Source organism: Theropithecus gelada, chromosome 1, assembly GCF_003255815.1.
Source record: "Theropithecus gelada isolate Dixy chromosome 1, Tgel_1.0, whole genome shotgun sequence".
Taxonomy (NCBI): domain Eukaryota; kingdom Metazoa; phylum Chordata; class Mammalia; order Primates; family Cercopithecidae; genus Theropithecus; species Theropithecus gelada.
In genome coordinates this window covers 151,654,039-151,677,607 of record NC_037668.1, presented here as the reverse complement: position 1 = coordinate 151,677,607, position 23,569 = coordinate 151,654,039, and the positions used below count along the sequence as shown (strand labels likewise).

The 23,569-nt window shown below is 41.1% G+C and overlaps 1 protein-coding gene across 3 annotated transcripts in view; it reads left to right on the top strand.

Moving 5' to 3' along the window:
• The first annotated feature begins 2,665 nt into the window (after positions 1–2,665).
• The window catches only part of PROX1 (prospero homeobox 1), a 53,461-nt gene continuing 32,557 nt past the window's right edge, over positions 2,666–23,569 (top strand). The window contains exons 1-3 of one of the 3 annotated variants that reach the window (XM_025391631.1): positions 2,666–3,212; positions 11,195–12,986; positions 19,930–20,037. In XM_025391631.1, coding sequence (XP_025247416.1) covers positions 11,262–12,986; positions 19,930–20,037 — 1,833 coding nt within the window. In that variant the 5' untranslated portion in view covers positions 2,666–3,212; positions 11,195–11,261. Of the gene's footprint in view, positions 4,508–11,194; positions 12,987–19,929; positions 20,038–23,569 lie in introns of all 3 variants that reach the window. The other 2 variants (XM_025391650.1, XM_025391640.1) reach the window with 2 other exon arrangements.

Genomic DNA, 23,569 nt, shown 5'->3' with positions numbered 1-23,569 from the left:
CTCGGGCCTCAAGTCTTGCTCCAGGGCAGCCCGAGACCCAGGAGAGTGCCGCAGCTCTAGCAAGAGAGGTTGTCAGGAGTGTGGCCTGTACGCCTCCCCGAAAGTAGAGGACAGGACTGGGGACAGGGCTGCGCGGAGGCAGCTCACGGAGCTGGGCTGCGAACCGATCTCCCTCGCCTAGAGTCGCGCGCGTTCCTATTTCAACTCGCCGCTCCTGCGCCCTAATGCGGGCTGCGAACCGCCGCGGCAGAGCGTCACTAGCCGGGAGCCTCCGCCGCCGAGGCTGGGGGTGGGAAAGCTTCCTTGTTCGCCAAGCGGGTTACCCCGACTTCGACTCAGGCCTGCCTTTCCCCACGGCGTGACACAGGACTTACTGGGGTTCTCAGGGAACTTTTCCCGCCGCCAGTTCCCGGGCGTGGTGTGTGCAAAACGTGCATTCAAGCGCTATGTGCAATTGACACAAACTTGTGGGCTAAAGTACAAGCCATTTCTTTTGCGTTTGAATCTTTTTCTCTGTCCCTGCCTCCTTTCTTCCCCCTACTCCCCCCTCCTCCTTCTCTGCTCTCCGCCCTTTTAAATGTCAAACTGAGCAGATGGTTTTAAGGTGTGGAAAGGTATATAGCCCTTACTCCTACCAGTTTATTTGTGGGCTGGCGCTAGCTTATATGTACAAACCAAGATTCTTAAAGAAAACCAGTAGGACGAAAAATAAGAAAGGAAGTAGCTTTGATCCATTTTCAGACCCCAAATTTCCCCGCTCAATACACCCGCTTACCTCGAAGGGACCCAACCAATAGAAGCATTATTCCGTCCTGTGTCTAATGGGCATGTTGGTTATTTCTGCTCCCAGACTAAACTGTCACATCCCGGTTAGAACACTTGATACAACAGTCAATAGTTGGAGGTGTGAGTGGTGTGTATGCGCTCCTCTGTGTTGTTTCCCTGATAGACGCGTGGGGGGAGTCTGTGGGGCGGCAAAAGGGGAAAGAAGGCGGCTGGGGATGCTCCTGCAATCTCTTTTCTTATCGCGGACACCTAACCTGACCGACCTGATTTTTTTTTTCTCTTCTTTTCACTGTTTGAAATTCGTGCCAAAAGTTTCCTGCCGGGATAGACTCGGATATACTAACATCGCTATTCTTATTCCAAGGGAGGGCTTAATATCCTCTTTACGGTTTGGTGAATTTGAGGCTGAAATTTTAAATTTCCTAGAAAGGAGTATGTGTGTGTGTGTGTGTGTATGTGTGTGTCGCAGAAGACATTGGTAGTGTTTGGCCAGTGTACTTGTAACACACCTCATAAATACCCTGTTGTCACGACACAGCATGATTCAACCTTTGATCTAATTAAATTTGAGGGACACACGAAAACTACTTGTCCTCCTCGTACCTACAAAAATGAGTGTCTAATAGACTGTGTATGAATGTTTCTGCTTCGCAGCTTTTGCAAGTCCCAGCTTTTATAGGATCTTTAGGTCATAAACGCGGCTGCTTTATTAAAAGCCGTTTACTGTGCCCGGTGAAAGGGACGTTCTAGCTGCGGCCGGAGGCTCGCTTGCATTTGTAACTTGCAAAGCCTAAGGAGATCTTTAAGAGCCACATTATCTAAATAAATTTTGCTGGTTATTTTTCAAGCAAGAAATGTCAAACCGAAGTAAATTTCCTAGGGCTTTATGTTAGAGCCCGAGATTAAAGCGTTTGAAATTTCTTGCCTAATAAACTTTAAAGTTTGTTGCCCAGGCGTCAAAATTGTGTAAATCCTGTATTGAACAGCTTTCTTTGGTCTTTGTGGGGTGAGTTAATTAGTGAAGGGTATTCGCCAGATGTTTGCAACATACATATTTTTAAAGGCTGCTTTACCTACAATCCAAATAATGTCAGAGGTAACCAAGGGTAAATATTTCTCTTCCTAATAATTTGGACTGGAGCTTAACTGGGACTCAGCCAATGTTGATCTTCGTCTAATAACAGATGCAGCGGACCCGATGTGAAACCTCTGGCACCTATTATTTTAATACCAAACCTACCTGTATTTTATTGTCCACCTCCCCTTTAAAAGGAACCAAGGGTGACACGTATCCTTGACACTACCTATGATCGTTTAAGAAGTGGAATGATTTGCAGATCTCCCCCCCCCACTCCCTCCTCCTATGCCACCCCCACCCCTAAAACCCCCACTTTTTCTCCCGTATACTTTTCCGTGCCTTCCTCCACCCAAGTCGGAGGAGCGCTCATTCGCTCGGCCACTCGGCGAACTGGATCAGCTGTATCTGGGAAATGAAAAAAGAAAAAGAAAAAGAAAAAGAAAAAAAAAGGACCTGCGTCCTGGAAGAGCGAGTGTGAGCTGGGCGCCGCTCGCGCCGTCTCCCGCTTTGCATAGAGCCCGCAGATGGCTCGCTCCGGCCCAGGCGCGGCGATCCAGTCGTCCCGAAGCAGTGGCAGGGCGGGGGTGGGGGTGGGGGCCGGGGATGGAGGCCGGGGAGGGGGAGCTCAGGGCCCCTCTCCCCTCCTCTCTTCCCAGCCCCTCACCCCCACCCCTTTTATATTTTTTTTTCCTCCCAAGTTCTCTTGCCTTGCTATCCCCCCTTGAATCCGAAGGCGCCTCGCGATTGGGTGCTGGGGCCGGGTACGTCAGATAGACTGTGACGTGCAGTCTTCCTGTTTCCTTCAGCTGTGTCTTAAAGTAAATCTTGTTGTGGAGCGGAGCCCTCAGCTGAGGGAGCGCTCTGAAATAATACACCATTGCAGCCGGGGAAAGCAGAGCGGCGCAAAAGAGCTCTCGCCGGGTCCGCCTGCTCCCTCTCCGCTTCGCTCCTCTTCTCTTCTTTACCCTTCTCCTCTCTCCTCCTCTGCTGCTCTCTCCTCTCCTCCGCTCATCTCTCTCCTCCTCTCCTGCTCTCTCCTCTTCCCTTCGCTCCTCTTCTTTTCTTCTCCTCTTCTTCCCTCTCCTCGCCTCTCCCCTGCTCCTCTTCTCTAGTCTCCCCTCCCTGCCCGCCTCTCTCTCCCCTCTCCCTCTCCCACTCGCCCCGCTCGCTCGATCGCTGTCGCACAGACTCACCGTCTCTTGTCCAATTATCATATTCATCACCCGCAAGATATCACCGTGTGTGCGCGCGCGTGTTTTCCTCTCTCTGCCGGGGAAAAAAAAAGAGAGAGAGAGAGAGAGGGATAGAGAGAGAGAGAGAGGCTCGGTCCCACTGCTCCCTGCACCGCGTAAGTATCCTCTTCTTCCCCTCATGAGTCCCTCCCCTTTTCCAGAATCACTTGCACTGGCTTGTTCTTGAATGAGAAGGAAAGAAAAGAGCCTCCCATTACTCAGACCCGTGTAAACATTTTTCCCCCCAGGAGAAAATGGTGTTATTTAAATGAATCATAATAAAATAGCCTCTAAACAGTTTCTAAGCGGGAGCCTCCGTGAACTCAGCGCTCCGCTCCTCCCAGTTTCTGAGAGTAAGTGATCCGCTTGGCTTTTATTTATTTCTCTTTCCTGCTGGTGACTGGGGGTGGTGGTGGCGATGGGGGGGAGGCTGATGTTGCTGGACTTGTCGCTGATCTTGTCACCTTTTGTGTACTGTTTCTGGGGTGTGAGGAGGCGTTTGCTCCCTTTCCTTCTTTCTCCTGCTCTCTCTTCTCAGGAGAGAGGACCGCGAGGGGGACCGGGTCGCTTTTTTGTTCGTGCAGATCCCCGCTTTTCGCCAAACCCCATTCTTCTGATCTCCCCCGGCTAAAACTCCGGGGCCGGTCCCCTCGTCCTTTCTCTTTGTCTTGTTTATTATAGCTGCCTTTCTTCCCGGCTCTTCCAATTTGCTTGTCATTTGCATACCTTTCACTTCTCCTTTTTAACCCCAGCAGAGGACCGGGAGCTGGGAGGAGGAGAGAGGGAGGTTGGGGGGCGCTCTGTTACTTTCCTCTCAAAACGCTGTCGAAGCCGAATTGTGGAAATCGGGCTTGAAGCGGTGCGGTGATGGGTCCCGGGAAACGCGCGCGGCGCCCCTCTCCCGAGCTCCTGGACCCAGGGCTGGGTCAAGTTGAGTAGGGTAAGGCGGCACCGGGAGACTCGGGGGGTCGCGTGGCGGTGAGATTGGGGCACCCGCACGAGGAGGACCGGAGGATCGCGGTCCGGGTAGGGGTAAGGGGTTCTTGGGCAGCAGAAATGGGAGGCGATGAATCTCCCAGCCATCGCTGGCAGACTATGGTGTTGGGCAGCTTCGGTCTGGTCTCATCTGGGTGGTACCTACCGTTTTGCCCCGGTTAGGAGGACTGGGGAGGGAGGACAGGAGAGGTGAGACTAATTGTTACTGGGAAGACTAGTGAGGAGGGCGGGAAGAGGGGGGAAGAGCTGCTATCTTGCCTGAGCAGACCAGGAGGGGGACGCAGGGGGCGGGGGGAGACATCACCCAAAGTCCAGTTTAGCAAGTTGTTGGTTCTTCTGGTGTGCCAGCCCGTTACTCCTCCTGCTAAAGCCAAAGGTTGGTGGAGTGATGGGGGGTGGGGGTGGTAAAGGAGGAGTAAGTAGCTTTCCACAGACTCCCAGGTCTCTGGCCCCTTCCCAGCTTCTTGGGAAATTGAGAGCCCTCCAGGCAGACAGAGAGCAGAACTGGAAGTAGGGGTGGTGCTTAGTCTTAAATAGCCCAAGGAGGCAGGTTGGAGTGTGAAACTGCTGTTCTTGGCAACCCAGAAGGCTACTCTGCCTGGGGGAAGGCTGGAAACTCACCTGCTTGTTTTTATTTTTCCGAGAAGGTCTGTGCTGTCTCCTTGAGCTTATAAAAACAGAGCAAGCACAGGGTGGCCTCCTCGCAAAGTCAAGGCTAGAAGAGTCCCTTCTCCTGTTCTCTTTTCCACTCATGCCCTCCCTTATTTAAAAAGAAAAAAAAAGAAAGAAAAAAAGAACTCATTTCCTTTCCTAAACTAGGTAGGCAGAAATCTATTAGCAGAGTGCGCATGGGCAGGGCCTGACAGGTGTGTTGTGTCAAGAAAGACAGGTGCAAATTTCCTCTGTGTCTATGTGTGTCTGTACAGCTCCAGACCACAATGCTTGCTCGAGGGTTGGAGAGGTTTATGAATTTATGGTTGTCCTGGTTAATAGGATTGTCTGGGCTAATGGGAATTGGGCTGTTGTTGTTTTGAGCCCTGCCATGTGAGTTCTTGGGGTGGGGGCTGGGGGCAAGTTGGTATGTGTTTGTTTATTTTTCTTAAGGATATTGGCAGACTACTGCTGAGGCTGTGTCCCAGGCTTCTGTCTGCCAGTCAGCCCAAAGCACCCCCACTTTAGGCAGCAGGTGGAGGGAGACTGACTTTTCCTTTGCTTCCTTCCAGTTTATGCCTATCTCCCAAGTCTGTGCTTGGCAGAGAGAGAGAACTGTCCTGTGTGTGTGTGTGTGTGTGTGTCTGTTTGTATGTGTGTCTGTGTGTCTGTGTGTGTGTGTGTGTGTGTGTGTGTGTGGTGTATGCTTTGGATAGCAATGAGTGGTGTGTAACTGCCAAGAATTCCAAAGTCAGTTTGAAAGTGTTACTGTTGTTAAAGCTTATCTTTTTAAGTATGCTTTCTCCTTGCCCAGAAAGAATAGGTATGTACATAAACTCTTTCAAGTCATATGTTAAATAATCTCATAAAGTAGAATGAGCCTGTCATTGTCCCAGACATGTGCCAAATGTCCTAGATATGAATTTGATGGAGAAAGAAAATATCAAGTACATGAGAAGGTAACTGTGCTTTTCTGTTCTGATGCAAGATGTGAGAAGTCAGTTCTATAGGGAATTTCTTGCAAGAACTTCTGAGTGTATCCAAAATGAAATGGATTTTTGTGTGTGTGTGTTGAAGGAGGAAAATGAAAGTATTCATGTTAACTTGTCCATGGGTTACAACATGGACATGTATATATAATAGTAAAATAGATGAAGTTAAGGACTCTGTCTTGATGTGTGCAGAAAGTTGTTGGGAATTCAATGTAAGCACTATATATCTGGCTTCTTAAAACTTGATCTTTTAGAATTATCTTTAAACAAGCTACTTCTGTAGACTGAGTTGCACAGGAATAGGTTAGATGGCGAATGGTTTTTGGTCGTTGGTTTTGTGTTTGGGTGGTTATTGTTTCCATGAAAATGAGATTGTAATGTGTCATTTATTCTGTAGACTTCAACATTAACATCCCCCCACCCCAACACACACACACCCAATACTTTCCTTGGATGCTTTTGAAGTTCTTTGGTAATTAAAATGTCATCTATGGCTATGTTCATTTGCTTTATTTTTAATAGGGGTTATCTGTGCTTGGCACTTATTGATATTTTATGTGTCCATTATGCAGAATTCTGTTTAGTTTAATCACCACCTTGTGGGAAAAAAAAGTCATGCATACATAACATGCATCTTTGTTCTCACTTTATTCATTTCCTAGCATCATTCCTCTATAAGCAGCACATGCTATCTTAAAACCTAAGCTGGCTTATTCTATAAGTTGCCAGACTTCCTCTTTATTTGTTTAAAACTCAAACAGGCCTCTTTTCATGAATGTCTTACATCATTATAGGGATTGTCTTGAATTTGCAGTGTTAATATAAGGAAGTTTTAGGTTTCAGAAGCAAAAGAAGTTATAAAATGTGACTGATGTTATAATATGAAAATGGATTGTGCATGATGTATCATTATAGGATTTTCATTAAGTATGTGTATAACTTGGAAAGGACATATACATAAGGAATTTCTCAAACTTATTGCCTGTGCATTCTCAAATGACATTTATAGAGTTCAATTTTCTGCAAAAAAAAAAAAAGTGTATTTTCTTAAGATTATTTCACACACTCTCTTATTTACCAATTTGATAAGTTGTTACTTTTTAAACAAGTAGAACTTAATATTTTAGGCATGTCTCAGAAAATGTTCTGTGTTTGTTTTGCAGGTGAAAAATGTGTGGAATTTTTGATAGGATGGGAGAATCTTAAATGAAATCTTAAATGATTTGAGAAGTCCATTATGACAGGAAATTTAAAAACCTGATAATGCAATCTTAGTTAATTTAGATATTAACTTATGTCAAGTGAGTTCTTCAAAATAAACATAAAGGTTTTCTTAACCTGATAGGGAGCAGAAATATATCCAATATCTCTGAAGAAAAAGTTGCTAATTAGCAGAAACAAATTCTTGAATGTAGTCAAGGGGACAATTTAATGATTCAGGGGCTACTTAAATCAGATCATCTGATTTTTCCCTTTGAATCACTAATTTCCAGATGGATTTGAAATATTCTTCGCTAATGATATTCTGTTTGAAATTTCATAACCAGGTTGACCCAAGTAGAGTAAAGGCCCATCCAAAGATGATTTTCTAAAAGAAGTCAAGTGTAGGCTTGCACAATTTCTTCAAATAATTTTATCAACAAAGACAGATCATCTAAATAATCCAAGCAGGAAACCATGCCAACCTTACACTCTCCCTGTCTCATAAAAGATTTGTCTGAACTATCTGGATAATTACCATAATGAAACACTTCTTTGTCCAGAATCTGGACTCCAGATAGATGCAGTAAAAGTTGAATCCTCCTCCCCGAAATAACTTCTTTATTAAAGTAGAGCACTTAATCACTTTATACTTCACGTTGCAGTGTTCCTTTGAAATTCTTTACTGAAAATTCTTTCCTCCTAACCTTAAGTCATCAGTTTCCTTAGAATTTTCCATGTTAAAGAGAATGTCAGATAATTCAGATATTAAAGAAGACTCTTTTGGAGGAGCTAAAACCTGTTTTGATTATATCTGGATGTTTATTCTTATAATATCTTTTTCTGGGAGGAATCTGCTATGTTAAGATATGCATTGTGTAAGAATTACTAAAGCATTTGTGTAGGTTATATGCCAAGTGATGCAACAAAATATTTAATGATGAAAAACTCTATATAGACTTTCACATTAATTAAAGAGGGGTTTACAGGAATAGAGTAAGTGTATCCGATCAATAATACATTTGGGTTCAAATTCTCATCAGTATTTTTCTGCATCCTTGCTGATTTGGACATCCACCAGTGCTGATCAAAAGCTTCATATTGCCTAGTGAAACTGAAAATTTATGTTAAAATTCAAATATAATATGCATCAATAATAATTGCAGTTGAAACATGATGGCTTAATACATACCTTGAGAGATAAAGGAGTTTAAAAAATATCAGTGATAAAGTCATTCCATGGCTTCCTTTAAATTCTGAACTGGAATATCATGGAAGCGCTTGGAAAATGTTTTTAAGAGATTTAATTTATATTATGGTAATGCAATGGCACATTTTCTTACGTGGTAAATATATTTATGTAGATATCTTGTTTATGAAATGTGACAGTAATGAAGTGTTGTGTCAACCGGTTGTTATTATTTAATCATGCCTATAGCCTCCATGGGTTATGGCTCCAGTGTATGCTACCACTATACTTTTATTTCTAAATTTAGGTCTAAACTATATGGAGAGATATATTTATTTGTGCCTATTAATATAATGCCTTGTCCTGGATTATATAATTTTTCTTATTTTTCCCACTTGTTTTGTCCTATTTGTTATGTTTCAGCTGGACATTTTACAACAAGACCTAAAAGTATTTAACTTCTTCTAGCCCAAGACAGTTACAAATCATTGTTTAATCTAAAAATGTTGACTGAAATAGAATTACAAATTAGTTTAGTTTGGTGAATAGCAAGGGAGTTATATCTTGTTCTTAACAGACTCCGCAAGCATTTCTTTCCACCTTAGGAAAAGCACAGCCCTCCTCTTGGCTCCAGCATGGGGCAGGGATGCAGCTGTTGATACCTAGGCTAGATGAGAGGAAGTGCAGTTGACGCAGAGGTAGATGGCAGTTGGAAGAGGAAGGATGCCTGGGGATGACCTTGTGCTCATCAGCGACACCAGTATGTCCTTTCCAAGCCTCTGTGGCAGAGGTGCTCTTCCCATAGCAAGGATGGCAGGCAGAAGGTCTAGTTTGGGTGTTAAGGTGAACAGGGAGAGAAAAAATACTGCAAAAAGTTTGTTCAACGTGTTGATTGGAGATCCATGTGCTTTGCAGGTGATAGTCAAGAGAAAAGGATTTGCATGCAAATAGAAAAGATGTAAAATTTTAAAATAAGGGCAATAAGCTCTATTTTGGGGAAGCTGATAGACACACACAAAAAAGTCTTCCTTGTAACCGCCCCCCATGTAAGTGTTTCTGTGATTAACAGAGCTTTGAAATGATTCATCCTTTTTCTTGTCTCAGCCTCTCCTTGTTCTTTCTGTCATCTGACAGCTAACCTAATTTATCAGATCTAATGTGTTTGTGTAGTATTTGTCACTGCATTTTTGTATTCCTGAAACCAATTTTATTATTAGTGTTTGAAAGGGTCTCAATCATTCTGAATTCAATTTTGAACCCAATGTTGAAGTTATTGAGAACTCCATCTCCATTCTAAGTTCAGGAAATTTTATCCTGAAGCATGCAAAAAGTATTTCATGCTCAAGCATACCAAAAAAAAAATATATATATATATATATATATATATAGAGAGAGAGAGAGAGAGAGAGAGAGAGGTATCATTTTGCTTTCATGATGCCCTAAAGCAGGCTCTTTTAAAATGTTTTGTCTTTCTATAGAAACCAGGAGCAAAGATTGCATGATGAAATCACTGTCGCTTAAAAAAATATACATATTGTTGCCATCTAAGCATTGAGCATTTTCTTGAATTTTACAGGTTATTTCATGCTGAAATTATGCCTATTTGCATGGATAGTCATTCTTTAAAGCTAGCCACAGATGCAGTCCTAGGGAGCACGTAGATGTTTTTACAGGTGAACCGAAAGAGATGGGAGCCGTTCCAGACACTCTGCACGCTGCCTTTGGCAATGGACCCTGTTATTGTGAAGATGTGCTCTGTTAAGCAAACGTGAAGTTTAATATTAGATAAACCCAATGTGAAAAAAATATTTTCATTTTCTTCATAAAATGTTATTTATAAACAAAAAGATGTGACATCTTATATGTCTACAAAATTTGGGATTAGCATCACTAGTTAATAAGTTACACAATATGTGAAGTGCCTTTTATGAAATGCAAAAAGGATGTTCTCTTTTTATATTGTGTTTCCAAGAAACAATGGAAGTTCATATACAAAGAAATATACTCTTTCTTATACATTTGAGGGACATTATTTTCTGTCTTCTTTATAAATCTTCTTTCAGTTTTTTTTTTTTTCCTTTAATTTGGCACAGGAAATAAGATTCACAAATCTTGTATGTTAAAGAGTTTCTTTGGGCATTTGACATATTATTTTGACAGATTTAAACAGAAGGAAACTAGTCCTGAAGATGTATTTATCTTTATCCAGGTCAATAATTTATTATTCTTCATATTGATTTCTAAAATGTGGTAACATCCTTGTTTTGCAGTGAATCTAACTTTGTAATAATTTGTCATTAAAAGGACATTATGAAAATGTATAAATATTCTTATAGTTACATTAAGATATATCAGCAGATATCAGCTTCATGTATGATTTTACAAGTAAAAAATGCATAGCTAAGCTAAATAAGCAGACTTGTAAAATGACTATTGTGCATTTATTTCAATGCTAAACTGACCATTTATGTTTGAAAGATGCTGCTGATAAGGGTGTTCTCCTTCTCATTTTATGTATGACAAAAATATTTTAGAATTCAAGAATAAAAGCTGTCTATTAAATATTTGCATTTATTTTAGAGTCCTTTTCCTTTAATAGCATTGAAATCACAATAATTGTAATTCAGAAATGCAATTTTTTATGTGAATTTCACACAGCCTCAAAATGTAACCGTATTTCTTAAGTATAGAGCACTTTCATCTTCCTTATAATACGAATCTCAATGCCCAAAATTTAATCAATTGGTTGTCAGAGGCTGTGTTCTTATAATCTACTGTTTCTTCTGAAGATAAACAGTATCATTTTAGGCATTTGTGAAAGAGAATCATATTACTGGTGCTTAAGCAGTTTTTGCTTTATTTTTTTTTAATCTTAATCCATCTTAAACCAGTGGAGCAGAAATATTTAAAAATGTTTCATTTCAAGCAGAGTGCATAATAAATTGCAATAATTGTAATGTGCCATAAATCCCAGAGCCTATGCATTTTGCATTTGATTCAGGATTGAGGTCAGGAAATTTGGAGAAATTTAAAGAAAATGATTCATCAGTCCTTTTGTTCTGTTGGCCAGGGTCCCGGGATTCTTGAGCTGTGCCCAGCTGACGAGCTTTTGAAGATGGCACAATAACCGTCCAGTGATGCCTGACCATGACAGCACAGCCCTCTTAAGCCGGCAAACCAAGAGGAGAAGAGTTGACATTGGAGTGAAAAGGACGGTAGGGACAGCATCTGCATTTTTTGCTAAGGCAAGAGCAACGTTTTTTAGTGCCATGAATCCCCAAGGTTCTGAGCAGGATGTTGAGTATTCAGTGGTGCAGCATGCAGATGGGGAAAAGTCAAATGTACTCCGCAAGCTGCTGAAGAGGGCGAACTCGTATGAAGATGCCATGATGCCTTTTCCAGGAGCAACCATAATTTCCCAGCTGTTGAAAAATAACATGAACAAAAATGGTGGCACGGAGCCCAGTTTCCAAGCCAGCGGTCTCTCTAGTACAGGCTCCGAAGTACATCAGGAGGATATATGCAGCAACTCTTCAAGAGACAGCCCCCCAGAGTGTCTTTCCCCTTTTGGCAGGCCTACTATGAGCCAGTTTGATATGGATCGCTTATGTGATGAGCACCTGAGAGCAAAGCGCGCCCGGGTTGAGAATATAATTCGGGGTATGAGCCATTCCCCCAGTGTGGCATTAAGGGGCAATGAAAATGAAAGAGAGATGGCCCCGCAGTCTGTGAGTCCCCGAGAAAGTTACAGAGAAAACAAACGCAAGCAAAAGCTTCCCCAGCAGCAGCAACAGAGTTTCCAGCAGCTGGTTTCAGCCCGAAAAGAACAGAAGCGAGAGGAGCGCCGACAGCTGAAACAGCAGCTGGAGGACATGCAGAAACAGCTGCGCCAGCTGCAGGAAAAGTTCTACCAAATCTATGACAGCACTGATTCGGAAAATGATGAAGATGGTAACCTGTCTGAAGACAGCATGCGCTCGGAGATCCTGGATGCCAGGGCCCAGGACTCTGTCGGAAGGTCAGATAATGAGATGTGTGAGCTAGACCCAGGACAGTTTATTGATCGAGCTCGAGCCCTGATCAGAGAGCAGGAAATGGCTGAAAACAAACCGAAGCGAGAAGGCAACAACAAAGAAAGAGACCATGGGCCAAACTCCTTACAACCGGAAGGCAAACATTTGGCTGAGACCTTGAAACAGGAACTGAACACTGCCATGTCTCAAGTTGTGGACACTGTGGTCAAAGTCTTTTCGGCCAAGCCCTCCCGCCAGGTTCCTCAGGTCTTCCCACCTCTCCAGATCCCCCAGGCCAGATTTGCAGTCAATGGGGAAAACCACAATTTCCACACCGCCAACCAGCGCCTGCAGTGCTTTGGCGACGTCATCATTCCGAACCCCCTGGACACCTTTGGCAATGTGCAGATGGCCAGTTCCACTGACCAGACAGAAGCACTGCCCCTGGTTGTCCGCAAAAACTCCTCTGACCAGTCTGCCTCCGGCCCTGCCGCTGGCGGCCACCACCAGCCCCTGCACCAGTCGCCTCTCTCTGCCACCACAGGCTTCACCACGTCCACCTTCCGCCACCCCTTCCCCCTTCCCTTGATGGCCTATCCATTTCAGAGCCCATTAGGTGCTCCCTCCGGCTCCTTCTCTGGAAAAGACAGAGCCTCTCCTGAATCCTTAGACTTAACTAGGGATACCACGAGTCTGAGGACCAAGATGTCATCTCACCACCTGAGCCACCACCCTTGTTCACCAGCACACCCGCCCAGCACCGCCGAAGGGCTCTCCTTGTCGCTCATAAAGTCCGAGTGCGGCGATCTTCAAGATATGTCTGAAATCTCACCTTATTCGGGAAGTGCAATATCCTTTTATTTTCCCCTCGTGAGAAAAACAAGCCAAAAAAGGTTTCCCAAAAGGTTAGGTTTACAGAATATCTAGAGTAATGTAGATTAGTATCTTCTTAAGAAGGCAACCTTTCGTATTATTCAAAGGAATAGGCTTTTATCAGCATGCGTGTGGCATTCCTGATTGCAGAAAAGCTTAAAACTAAACCAACAATCTTTGCAGCTTCCACAAGTTGTTCACTGCCTCGAGGAGCTCCTATTTAATATGTGCTTTCTCAGCAGCGTTTTTTTTCTGCTGTTCTTCCTGTATTATCTTCTTATCCCTCTCTTTAAAAAAAAAAAAAAAAAAAAAAAAAGAGTAGATTCAGAGATGGGAAAACAATCTCTTTGTAAATACTGATTGAATTCTTTCAGATATTTTTTAAAGGTGGTAAGTTTTATAACACAATAGGGAGAAAAGTCAGCTTTCAGATCCCTAAGATCCCATAAGAAGAATTCTCAGTGTAAACCATCTGCAAGGCTTCTGTTCGTTTAAGGATGTCCTGATGAAATCTTAGGAAGAGCACTTTGTAAATGGGAGGTTGAGGAGGAAGAAAAATGGATGTGGGTGGGGACTTAGAGTCTCTCTTTCATCTTTAAGTGAGACTTTTTTTTTTTAAAGGAAATATACAGGTACTGATTTATTCAGACAGCATTGGTCTGTCTCTCTCGTTCACCCAAGGTCTGTTCTTTGGGTCTGGTGCAGCTGCCTCTATGCATGATTAACCTCTGTTCAGCCATACACAGAAATCTTTTGTCCCAACATACACAAAGCAAATTATTTTGGAAAGCGAGAGAGTACAATTAAATATAAAACTCAGCTGTATTCGACTTAAAAATGGCTCTTTTTATGATTCTTTTAAATTCTGAAACTGACTTTTATGTAGAGATAAGAGTTATATATTTTTTATTAGGCCTATCCTGAACTCCAGCTATTTTTGACTGAAGATTTTTTTTCCTCTCTGTATATTGGTTCTTTCTGTAAATTTTTAAAAATCTTGTGGTCGTTGGTCTTTTGGGGGTAGTAGAATAGTAGCATTTGGGGGCAGGTGGAGGCGTGTTTCTTATATAATAAATAACCAGATGGATATAAAATTTAGCAATTAAGTTGGCTGTGACTAAATTTAGGACTTTGAGCAATTGTCTTGATGACTAGAGATTGACATTTTCGCATCTAAGCCCACTCCAGAGGCTGCCACGTAAGTGCAAAGTCTCAGCTATGGGTGGAAATATGTTTTCCTGGTTAGTGGAGGTCATACTTCAAGCCAGCTCCCAGGATAGTAGTACAGATTTCTGATAGGGTGAACTACTAGGGCCCCAATCATGAGATCTGCTTGGGCAGTTAAACATGGAGTCTCTCTTATACTGAGCAAGAAGAGAAGAACATTGTAACAGAAAGGGAAGAGAAAGATGTGGGAGATTTCTCCATGTAAATAGAAATGGAGTTTTAACTTAGTTGTTGATTTCACTTTGACCTTTTGAAAATCTGAAATTCAATCCACCAGCCATGAATCAAAGCTGCACCAAGCACCATGCCTTACATATTATAAGCAGGCAGTAAATATTGATCAAAATGATTGGAATATCGCTGTTGGTGATGAGAAAGGCAAAGTATGAAGACACAATGGCTGGAATTTTTTTGTGCCCTTTGCAAAAAGAGCATCTTCAGAGGTTCATGTAAGGCTAATGTCTAGGGCTAAGACTCCATTGCACCCCAGAGATCTCTTAACTTCATTTTGAACCAAGTAGTAGTGATAGTGGGTTCTCTCTTTCTCTCTCTCTCTCACAGACACACACACACACACACACACACACACACACACACAGAGTAAAGTGACATGCATGCCAATTTTGGTGAATATTTAAAGATTTAATGCCAGGTTTCAAAACTCCTATAAGTCCACACTAAGCTCTTTAGTTCAAGATGCCAGTTTATGGTTTTTCTTTAAGTTAGACTTTTCATTATAACCAGATCATTATAATTATGGCTGTGCTTTATGTTTTTTAAAGTTTAGTCTTCTAGGAAAAAAAATCTTTTAGAATGCTTTAAGTGTTGGCTATGTTCATTGTCTCAACCTCTCCAAATCCCCTGAGGAATTTTGAGGATTTGAATTGAAAGCAGTTCCTTTTATTTTGATATGTATCAAAGGCTTTAAAGAAAATATAGTTGCTTCTTCTTCAGAAGAATGACTTCTCCTTTCTCCTGTCAACATAAGTTTCTGTCGAGCGCGGTGATTCTGTTGGGAAACACCCATGTTCATATGAAATGTTAGCTGCTCACACCCAGAATTGTTTCTTTCATATAGCTAAATAATGTCAGCCTCTCGTGGCAATTAGTGATTACATTTTCCACCTTTTGGCCTTTTATGTTCCTATTCTTTTCCCCCCTATACTATTAATATATTGCACGTTTAACCATTTATCTCATTGGTATATTATTTCTTAGGAAGAGTAAAACAGGCAAACAACCTTTTCTATAGTTCCCACAATTCTGAAACCAGTGAGGATCTGTTGGTTTGTATAGATATTGGGCCCACTTTTCTCCTGTCTCTACCTCTGTATGGTGGTGTGTTCTTCCCTTGATTTAACTGATAGTGCGAAGGCAACATTCTCAAGCTTTTACTTTGAAGAAATCTCTGGGAATCACAGTGAATGATGTTTTACTTCAATTTTAGGGATACAGGGCCATATATGAACCTGTTGTACAGTTATTCCTTGAAAAGATCAATAGAAATGAGCAGAAATGCAATGAAATGGTACCACTGTGATTGCTATTATTATGGGTTTTATTTTTAGTTCATGGCTTTCCAAACTGTTATACATAATTTAATTCTTCAGGAAAAATTCTCTCCCACTCCAAAAGGTACCATCTGTTTTTTGAACAAAGTAGCCAAGATAAGAACCATTAAGAACACCAGCTTATCAGATCAACCCATTCTATGCTCACCACATTAAACATATACATTCTATAGGACAGAACACACTACCTCATTATCCCATCTAGTAGAAGGGAAATAGTGAATGTGTGTGCAAGTTAAACTGAATTTCAGTGCACCTGCTCCAAGGGCTCATGTCTTGGATTTTAAAAATATGTTCAGCATCTTTGCAAATGAATCTGTTTAATCAAATATTAAGTTTTATTCAAATTCCAAAAGAAACAGTCAGCCAATTGCTTTTCTTCATGATGGTCCTTGTCATTCATCCTCTTTGCATCTCAAGAAAAATAGCCTTGTTTTGGCCCCAAACATTTGCATGCACCCAATTAAAGCACAAGAGGAGTAGTATAAGCCGTTAAGATGTGCAGGTGAAGAAATTGAGCCTATTCTCTGAAACAGCCGGCTTTTTCTACTCGGCTTTTAGGGAGAATGTTAGAAAGACTTGAAGTTTAGAAAAGAAAATGGCTTAGTAATTTGAAATTAAAATTCAACCAGAAAACATAGATTAGAAATGAATTTCTGAAATTTGAAACAATCCACAGAAGTTGATCTTATACATTTTTAGAAGTCTTGTGGAGGCTATAGTACTTCTATTAGCTAGAGTGAAACATGTAGATTAAAGACTAAAAGACTATGGGCTCCTAAACTGCCCACCTCCCCTGAAAAAAAATTATAAAGTAAGTAAATTTAAAAAAAAATTTCCATACACTACACATCCCTCCGATTATGGTGAACTTCCTAGTGGGAGTAACAATTTGCTCTATCACTATCATTATGTGAGAGAGTTTAGATCTTTCCTCCCTATTTTAGTTTCTAGGGGGAAAACTGCTTAGAAACTTAGCAAATTAGGGAATAAGGCAGAACTAAAATTCTTTAGGTTTCAAATGTTTTGGAAAATGTAAGTAGTCTCAACCCATTTGCTTGGAACTGCAGCACGTACAATCTCTAGCTACAATCCGGAGTTTCGTTGGAGAAAAAGAATTTTCTTCCTCTGCTTTCACAGCCTATTATTCTCCCATTTGCCTTTTTGCTGCCTCCGCTGCTCCTCCCGTGGCTGCTGTTTAGGTAAGGTTATATTGTACTTGGTAAACAGACAACACTTAGATTCTCAGGTTGTTTGAACACTGCTTTAGGTTCAGCTGCAGTACCCTGCTTCTCTGATCTTTTATATTCCTGAGCAGATGTCTTTCATTAATTTATGGATTTATCATCTTTTCTTTTTTTTTTTTCTTTTTTTTTTCTTTTTTTTTTTTTTTTTTTACACCTGGCAGCTGTCTCAAGTTTCAGCAGTTATTGTCTATTTTGCATTACACATAGAATTGAATGTCATCTGTCTTCACAAAGCTATGGCTAAGAGAATTGAGGCACAGCCACACGAGCTGCTGGGACAGATCTTGTTTGCGTTCCATCCCCCCTCACCCCACTCCCCTTTACCTCCTTAATATTTATTTGTGCTCATTTTCTTTCCTGGCCTTGAATGGAGCTTAGCTCGTGTTCAGTACAGCTGTATGTTTACTGAATCTATTCCATCATGAGTCATTGTGCGTGTGTAAGTATCCTGGAAACAGCTAGTGCTTTCTTGGAAGAACAGTTGCTTTTCAGCACAAGCACTTAAAAGGGAAATTAACCAATTGGTCAGTTCAGATTTATTTTGAGGAGAAAAAAAGGATTATCTAACTGTTGCCTTTTAAATGTTTCATTAGTTATTTTTAATAGTTTATTAGAAACATATATTTTATGGGAATTTTATCTTAATTACACAATAAGCAAGAGATAAAGATTAATTCTGTGTTCCATTTCAACTGATCAGTTCCAAGTATTACCAACAGGAAACATTTTAAAGCAAAAATGAACTTGAGAAATCCAAATTGGAATAATTTTTACTAGATAAAAAGCCTCTAAATACTGATCAAAATAAAATGGATATTTTACTGTTTTTGGATAAAAAGAACGAAAACATCTTAGCATAATTTAGATGTATTAAGAGCTTCAGGAAGTTTTGGTAGCTCAGTGCTCATCTAAGAAACGCAGAAAAACACTTTGTATCTTGTATGGAACCAAATTTTAAAAGATTTGCGACTTCTAATTAAATGTATGGTGTTGTCTTAATGTAGCCATCTGAAAGAAAAGATTAGAACCCAGATCTGAGAGTGTCTGTCAAAGTTTGGACTTGCCTAAAACTCTTATCACAAGGCAGTAGGAGACAGCTTGCAACTATTATTTCACTTATCCATTTGGACAGATGGTCCTGAAGTGTGCTGGGCTCCTTTAGTCTTCTGTATCAGTCTAATGGAGGTTACTGGAGGGCCTTTCAGCCCTCTCCTTGGCACAAGAAGTATGTCAGTCATAAATTATCGTCTTTGTAATCATTAAGAATCTCAAACAAAAACAGAAGTTCAGTTAAGCTGCTTTGGCTTACAGATATAAAATCAAAATTTATTTCTTTAGTGTTTATTTTCAGTTGAACAAAAAAAGAAAGAAAGAAAAAAACCTGCACTACTTAACTTTTCTATTTACAGACCAAGGTGATCTTTTTAAAATTGCATGGGATATTAAAGGGAATGTTAATTGAACAAATTCTCAGCAGAATATTTGGTTAAACACCCTGTTGTAAGTAGTCAAGAGCTTATCCATATTAATTTGATTATGCTTCTCTAGTAACTTTCCGGTTTCTCTCCATTCTTAAGATTAGTCATGCTAGACTTGATGAAGGTCATTTGGAAACCTTTACCTTTCCTAAATATCTGTGTTTATTTGACATTTTTGCCTCAGGTGTGAAATTTTTGTTGGGTAGTTGTGTGTGTGTGTGTTTGCACACACATGCACACTTTTTCTTTTTTTTTTTCTTATTTTTCCCAGACACTCTTTTAAAAGAAAATCCTTAGAGAAGCTTCTAAGAAGGACCCTTAATTGACCTTGTGGGGGACCACATTGATTTTCTCCACGTGCATCTTCATTTCTGATAAATTATAAAGCCATTAATTTGCTGAGGAAATGGCAGGGCCAGGCTGCGGCACAGATGTGACCAGAGCCATCCCAGCTCTGAGTCTGCTGAGGAGTGCCAAGAATCTGGGGGAGAATCAGGAAGCCTGGATTGTTATGGTTAGCCTCACATTCTCTTGGGAACTGTTTTAGTTGCTGCTGTTTACAGATCTAAAAGGTAATGATGTTTCCAGATAAATAGGCCTTCTTATTTTGGGTAAGTGGCCATTTATTGATCTGCTAACCCACATGTATTGATTTGTTAGCCCCAACTACTGCGTCACTCTCAAAGGAGTTAACTATAAATCCAAGACAGGCAAATTGTATTTGGTTTTGGACCGTGGCTTTCACAAAAGCAGCAGCCCCCTCCCTGTCCTCTCCATGCCAAAACTACTCTTCCCAAGTTTTAGCTATTATTTAAAAGGAAACAATTAAAAGGATATAATAAGATAAAAAGCAAGTGAGTCAAGATGCTCCATTAGATTAACACTGAAAGGTAAAATGTGAAACTTGCATAACAGTGTTCAAAATAATGCATTTTATATTTTCATGTACATTAGTAGAATAATTTGCTCTGAACTGCAGAGTGTGGAGAGAAGAACAAACAGAACTGTAATTGCAAGGAAGAAAAAAAAACCTCTTATGACAAGAGTTGTGCAGTACATGTTGGGTGCATTTGTCTCCTTAGCAACAAGTGAATGTATAGATAGCCTACCAACCTAAAGCAAGGAAAATACTTTGCCATCTTCCCCCTAAAGTAGCCAAGATTCTGCAACTCAATTGTACACCCTCATCATTGCATGCGGCAACCTCTGACAGGCGACGGTCACTGAGCAAAGGGCAGCAAGTTAGCAATAGATCCATAGCCAGTGTCGTATACCTTCCAGCACTCCCACGGCAGCTTGGTGGACCTCCAGACTCTATGGAGGTGGGGACTGGAGGGAGGGAGGTGGGAGTCCTTGTGCTTACAGAAGTTCTTTTCCTTAACCAATTGCTTCCTACATGCAGGAAGGATTGTCACCCAATCACTTGAAAAAAGCAAAGCTCATGTTTTTTTATACCCGTTATCCCAGCTCCAATATGCTGAAGACCTACTTCTCCGATGTAAAGGTAGGGACTTTTTTTATTCTTAATTGTTTCATTTTCTATGCATGTGGCAGTAATTTGAACTCCCGGAAGTTAATGGAGACAAATGTGGAATTGGTTTATTCCTACACCTGTGTTATAATTGATTTAATGCACTTGTCCTTTTGTCTAAAGGTGTGTTAAGCAAAGATGCCACTTGTGTATTAAGACTGAAAGACTGGTGTTAATAAGTTGCAGGGGTTTCCAATGTAGTCTGAAAAACTTAGCCTCTGTCTTTATATGTTTGAGTAGCTTCCTTGAAGAAATTTCAGCTGGTAATGGATGGATGTGCTTTAGATAATGTTTTTCCCTCCCCTCAGCAACAGTAAACTGTTTCTGTTTTTGTTTCTGTTGGTTTCCCCATATTTGTGCTTATGAAAGCAAACTCTAGCACCTCTTTTTCCCCCTGTCGAAAAGGAGGGTACATTGAAATTCTCTATGCAGTAGCTGCTTAAAAACAAAAGTGATGATTGTCTCTTATTTACAACTTAATTTGTTGTTGATGTAGAGTACACTGAGCATAAGGAGAATGAATAAAGTGACAGATTCAGGACACATTATTCAAATGAGGATATGAAAGCTGTCGGCCTACAGCTGCAGCCTCCCTCATTCTACAGAATATTGGGACCTCCTGGTTCTCTGTGTGTGTATGCGTGTGTGTGTGTGCGTATGTGTGTCTGTGTCTGTGTGTGGGTTTTAAGTAATTGTTTGCATCAACTTGATGTTGTGTTAATCATCTGTAACTTTTTAAAACATAGATTGGGTTTTGATGATGATAATGACACACATGGTATCATTATCCCAGGAACTTGATAAACACTACATTAGCTGAGATTAGTTTATTAGGGGTGGGTGTTTTTCCCCACCCCTCCCCTGCCCACCCCCATATGTACAAGTTCTTCTTTCTGCCATGGAGAACTCACAAGCTGCCAAAACACGCTTGCTCTTCCACCGCTCCCTGCACGCAGCTCATTTTCTGCTTGATGCCCAAGTGGCTTCATTGGCCCCATTTTGCAGGCCAACTCATTTCAGTTTCCTTCACTGATGTTTTATTTGGCCTTATAAGAAAAGTTCTGTTTTCCCTCCTGTTTGCTTTTGAATTGTGTATCAACTTCAGCCTTTTATCTTTCTCCTTCCCTGGCTGTGCTCCTTAAGTGGAAGGCCTGTTTTCTCCTCATTCGGCGCCAAAAACTGGGCAAGATGGGAAGGCAGGGAAAGTCCATCGTGTAAATATCTGGTTAAGACTAAGTAAGCACAAACCAGGCTGAGTGACACAGAGGCCAGGAAAAGGGTTTGGACTTTGTGGAGGACAATCTAGAGTATACAAATTGAAGGCAATTTTGTCACCTGGTTGAGGACTGACCAGCTTCTAGAGTCTGGTAGAACCTGGTTAATTTTGTCTTCCAGGGAATCCTCCCAACATTGTAGTTCTAAGAGGGGACATGGAGGACAGGGAGAAAAGGGTTATTATGTGCACATGTATGTGTGTATATGTCTGTGTGTGCAGATGTCCATGTTACTCATTCCTTTTAGGGCAATGATCTGCAGTGTTGTGAAATAATAATGACAATGCCTTGTATTCTTTGTATAGCACTTTTCACCCAGAAGGAGGCCAAAGAGCTTTACCAACTGCACACATAGGTATCACTCACCCACCATGGAAACACAGCCACCTGGAGGGTGGGAAACAGTAGCCATTCTGAGCCAACAACACTACCCAACAGTAGATGTCAATATTAGAAACATTCACTTTTTTGAGAGTTCATGCATGTGTGCATGTGTGTGGTATGTGGTGGCAAGAAAAGTGGGGAAGATTATTGATCTGTAGCTTTATAAATACCAGGCAATACAAACCAACAAGAAACTGTTCCCATTCCTCTAGAATGCCCCTAGCAATTCAGCTTTGCAAATGGCCACTGACTCTGTGTAGATAGCAATGGAATACCTGGGTGAATATTTTATTTTCAAAAGCACTAATATTCAGATTGTTGATTCTATTCATACCTTATCCATACTGGAAGAGAAGGCTGTTAAAGTACATGTGAGTCTAGTTACATACCAGTTATCGACTCTAATGGAGGGGAAACAGTAGGACATATCAGGCAAAGCAGAAAATCACTGAAGGTCACTTCCCTTTTATTTTTGGAAGAAATTATACATTTTTAACTTTCCTAATTATGTTTTTTCTTTGGTTAGTAATAAATGAATTTGTATTCCTTGAGGTTACACTGGTGAGAGTAGAAAGTCATGCATAGAAAGGGAAAGGTAGTCCAGGCAACGTGGTCCAGAGACTTTCCAGAAAACAATGGCAGAGCATTCTGGGATTTCTTCAATATTAAGGATAATCACTAATTTGAATATTGACAATGTATACACACACATATGTGCATGTGCATGGATTCACAATACACAACACATATCTATAGCTAGACATTGATATACAGATAGACAAGTATGTCTATTTGCAAGGCTGAAAGAAATAGATATTTCCTTATATATGAATACACAATCCAAACTTTTATTTTGGCCAGGATTCAAGAAATCACTAGAGAAATTGGGGAAGAGAACTTAGGATCTTCTCAGAAATGAAACCCTGCATCATTTATCTGGACAAGACATATGCATGTATCCATGGACCACGTAATGCTTATTATAATGACACGAGTCTCTACTTGGTCGTGGCCACATTCATCTAGGAGAAAATTCCTAACTTTAGTAAAATGTACTCTTTCAAATAATATAATTATTTTATTCAAAATTTTTTTTTTGAGACGGAATTTCACTCTTGTCACCCAGGCTGGAGTGCAATGGTGCAATCTCAGCTCACTGCAACCTCCGCCTCCTGGGTTCAAGCGATTCTCCTGCCTCAGCCTCCCAAGAAGCTGGGATTACAGGCGCATGCCACCGCGCCTGGCTAATTTTTGTATTTTTTTAGTAGAGACGGGGTTGCACCATGTTGGCCAGGCTTGTCTCGAACTCCTGACCTCAAATGATATTCCTGCCTTGGTCTCCCAAAGTGCTGGGATGACAGACATGAGCCACCGCGCTCAACCCTCAAATTTTATTTAGTGATCATAAGCTCATTTTGCAAGCAAAAAAAAAAAATGGAGAAAAAACATTAGCACAACATATCTTGTTTCCTGAACACAGTATAACATAATTGTCCATCAAAGCCACACCTGGATGATAGAGCTAGATGGGGTAAATCCTCTGACTCGCTGTAGAAGGTGAGTCAGGCCAAAGTGGTGCCCACTCCTTCGTATTTCTCCTTAGCAATGGATACAGTGCTTAACTCTCCACAAATGACTTCCACTTGGGTAAGAGGTAGATGCTTTTCAATTACCTTGGAACGAAAGAGGTACAGGGAAATCATACAATTCAGAGATGCTGGCATGGCGAGAGTTCTTCTTCTACAGGGGTGATGTATATGAAGGATGAAACCAGGGTCGACCTAGTTTAACTCCTAGAGTAAGAATCTAAACAAAGTTCTATGTTCTCACAGAGAGCCAACTTAATT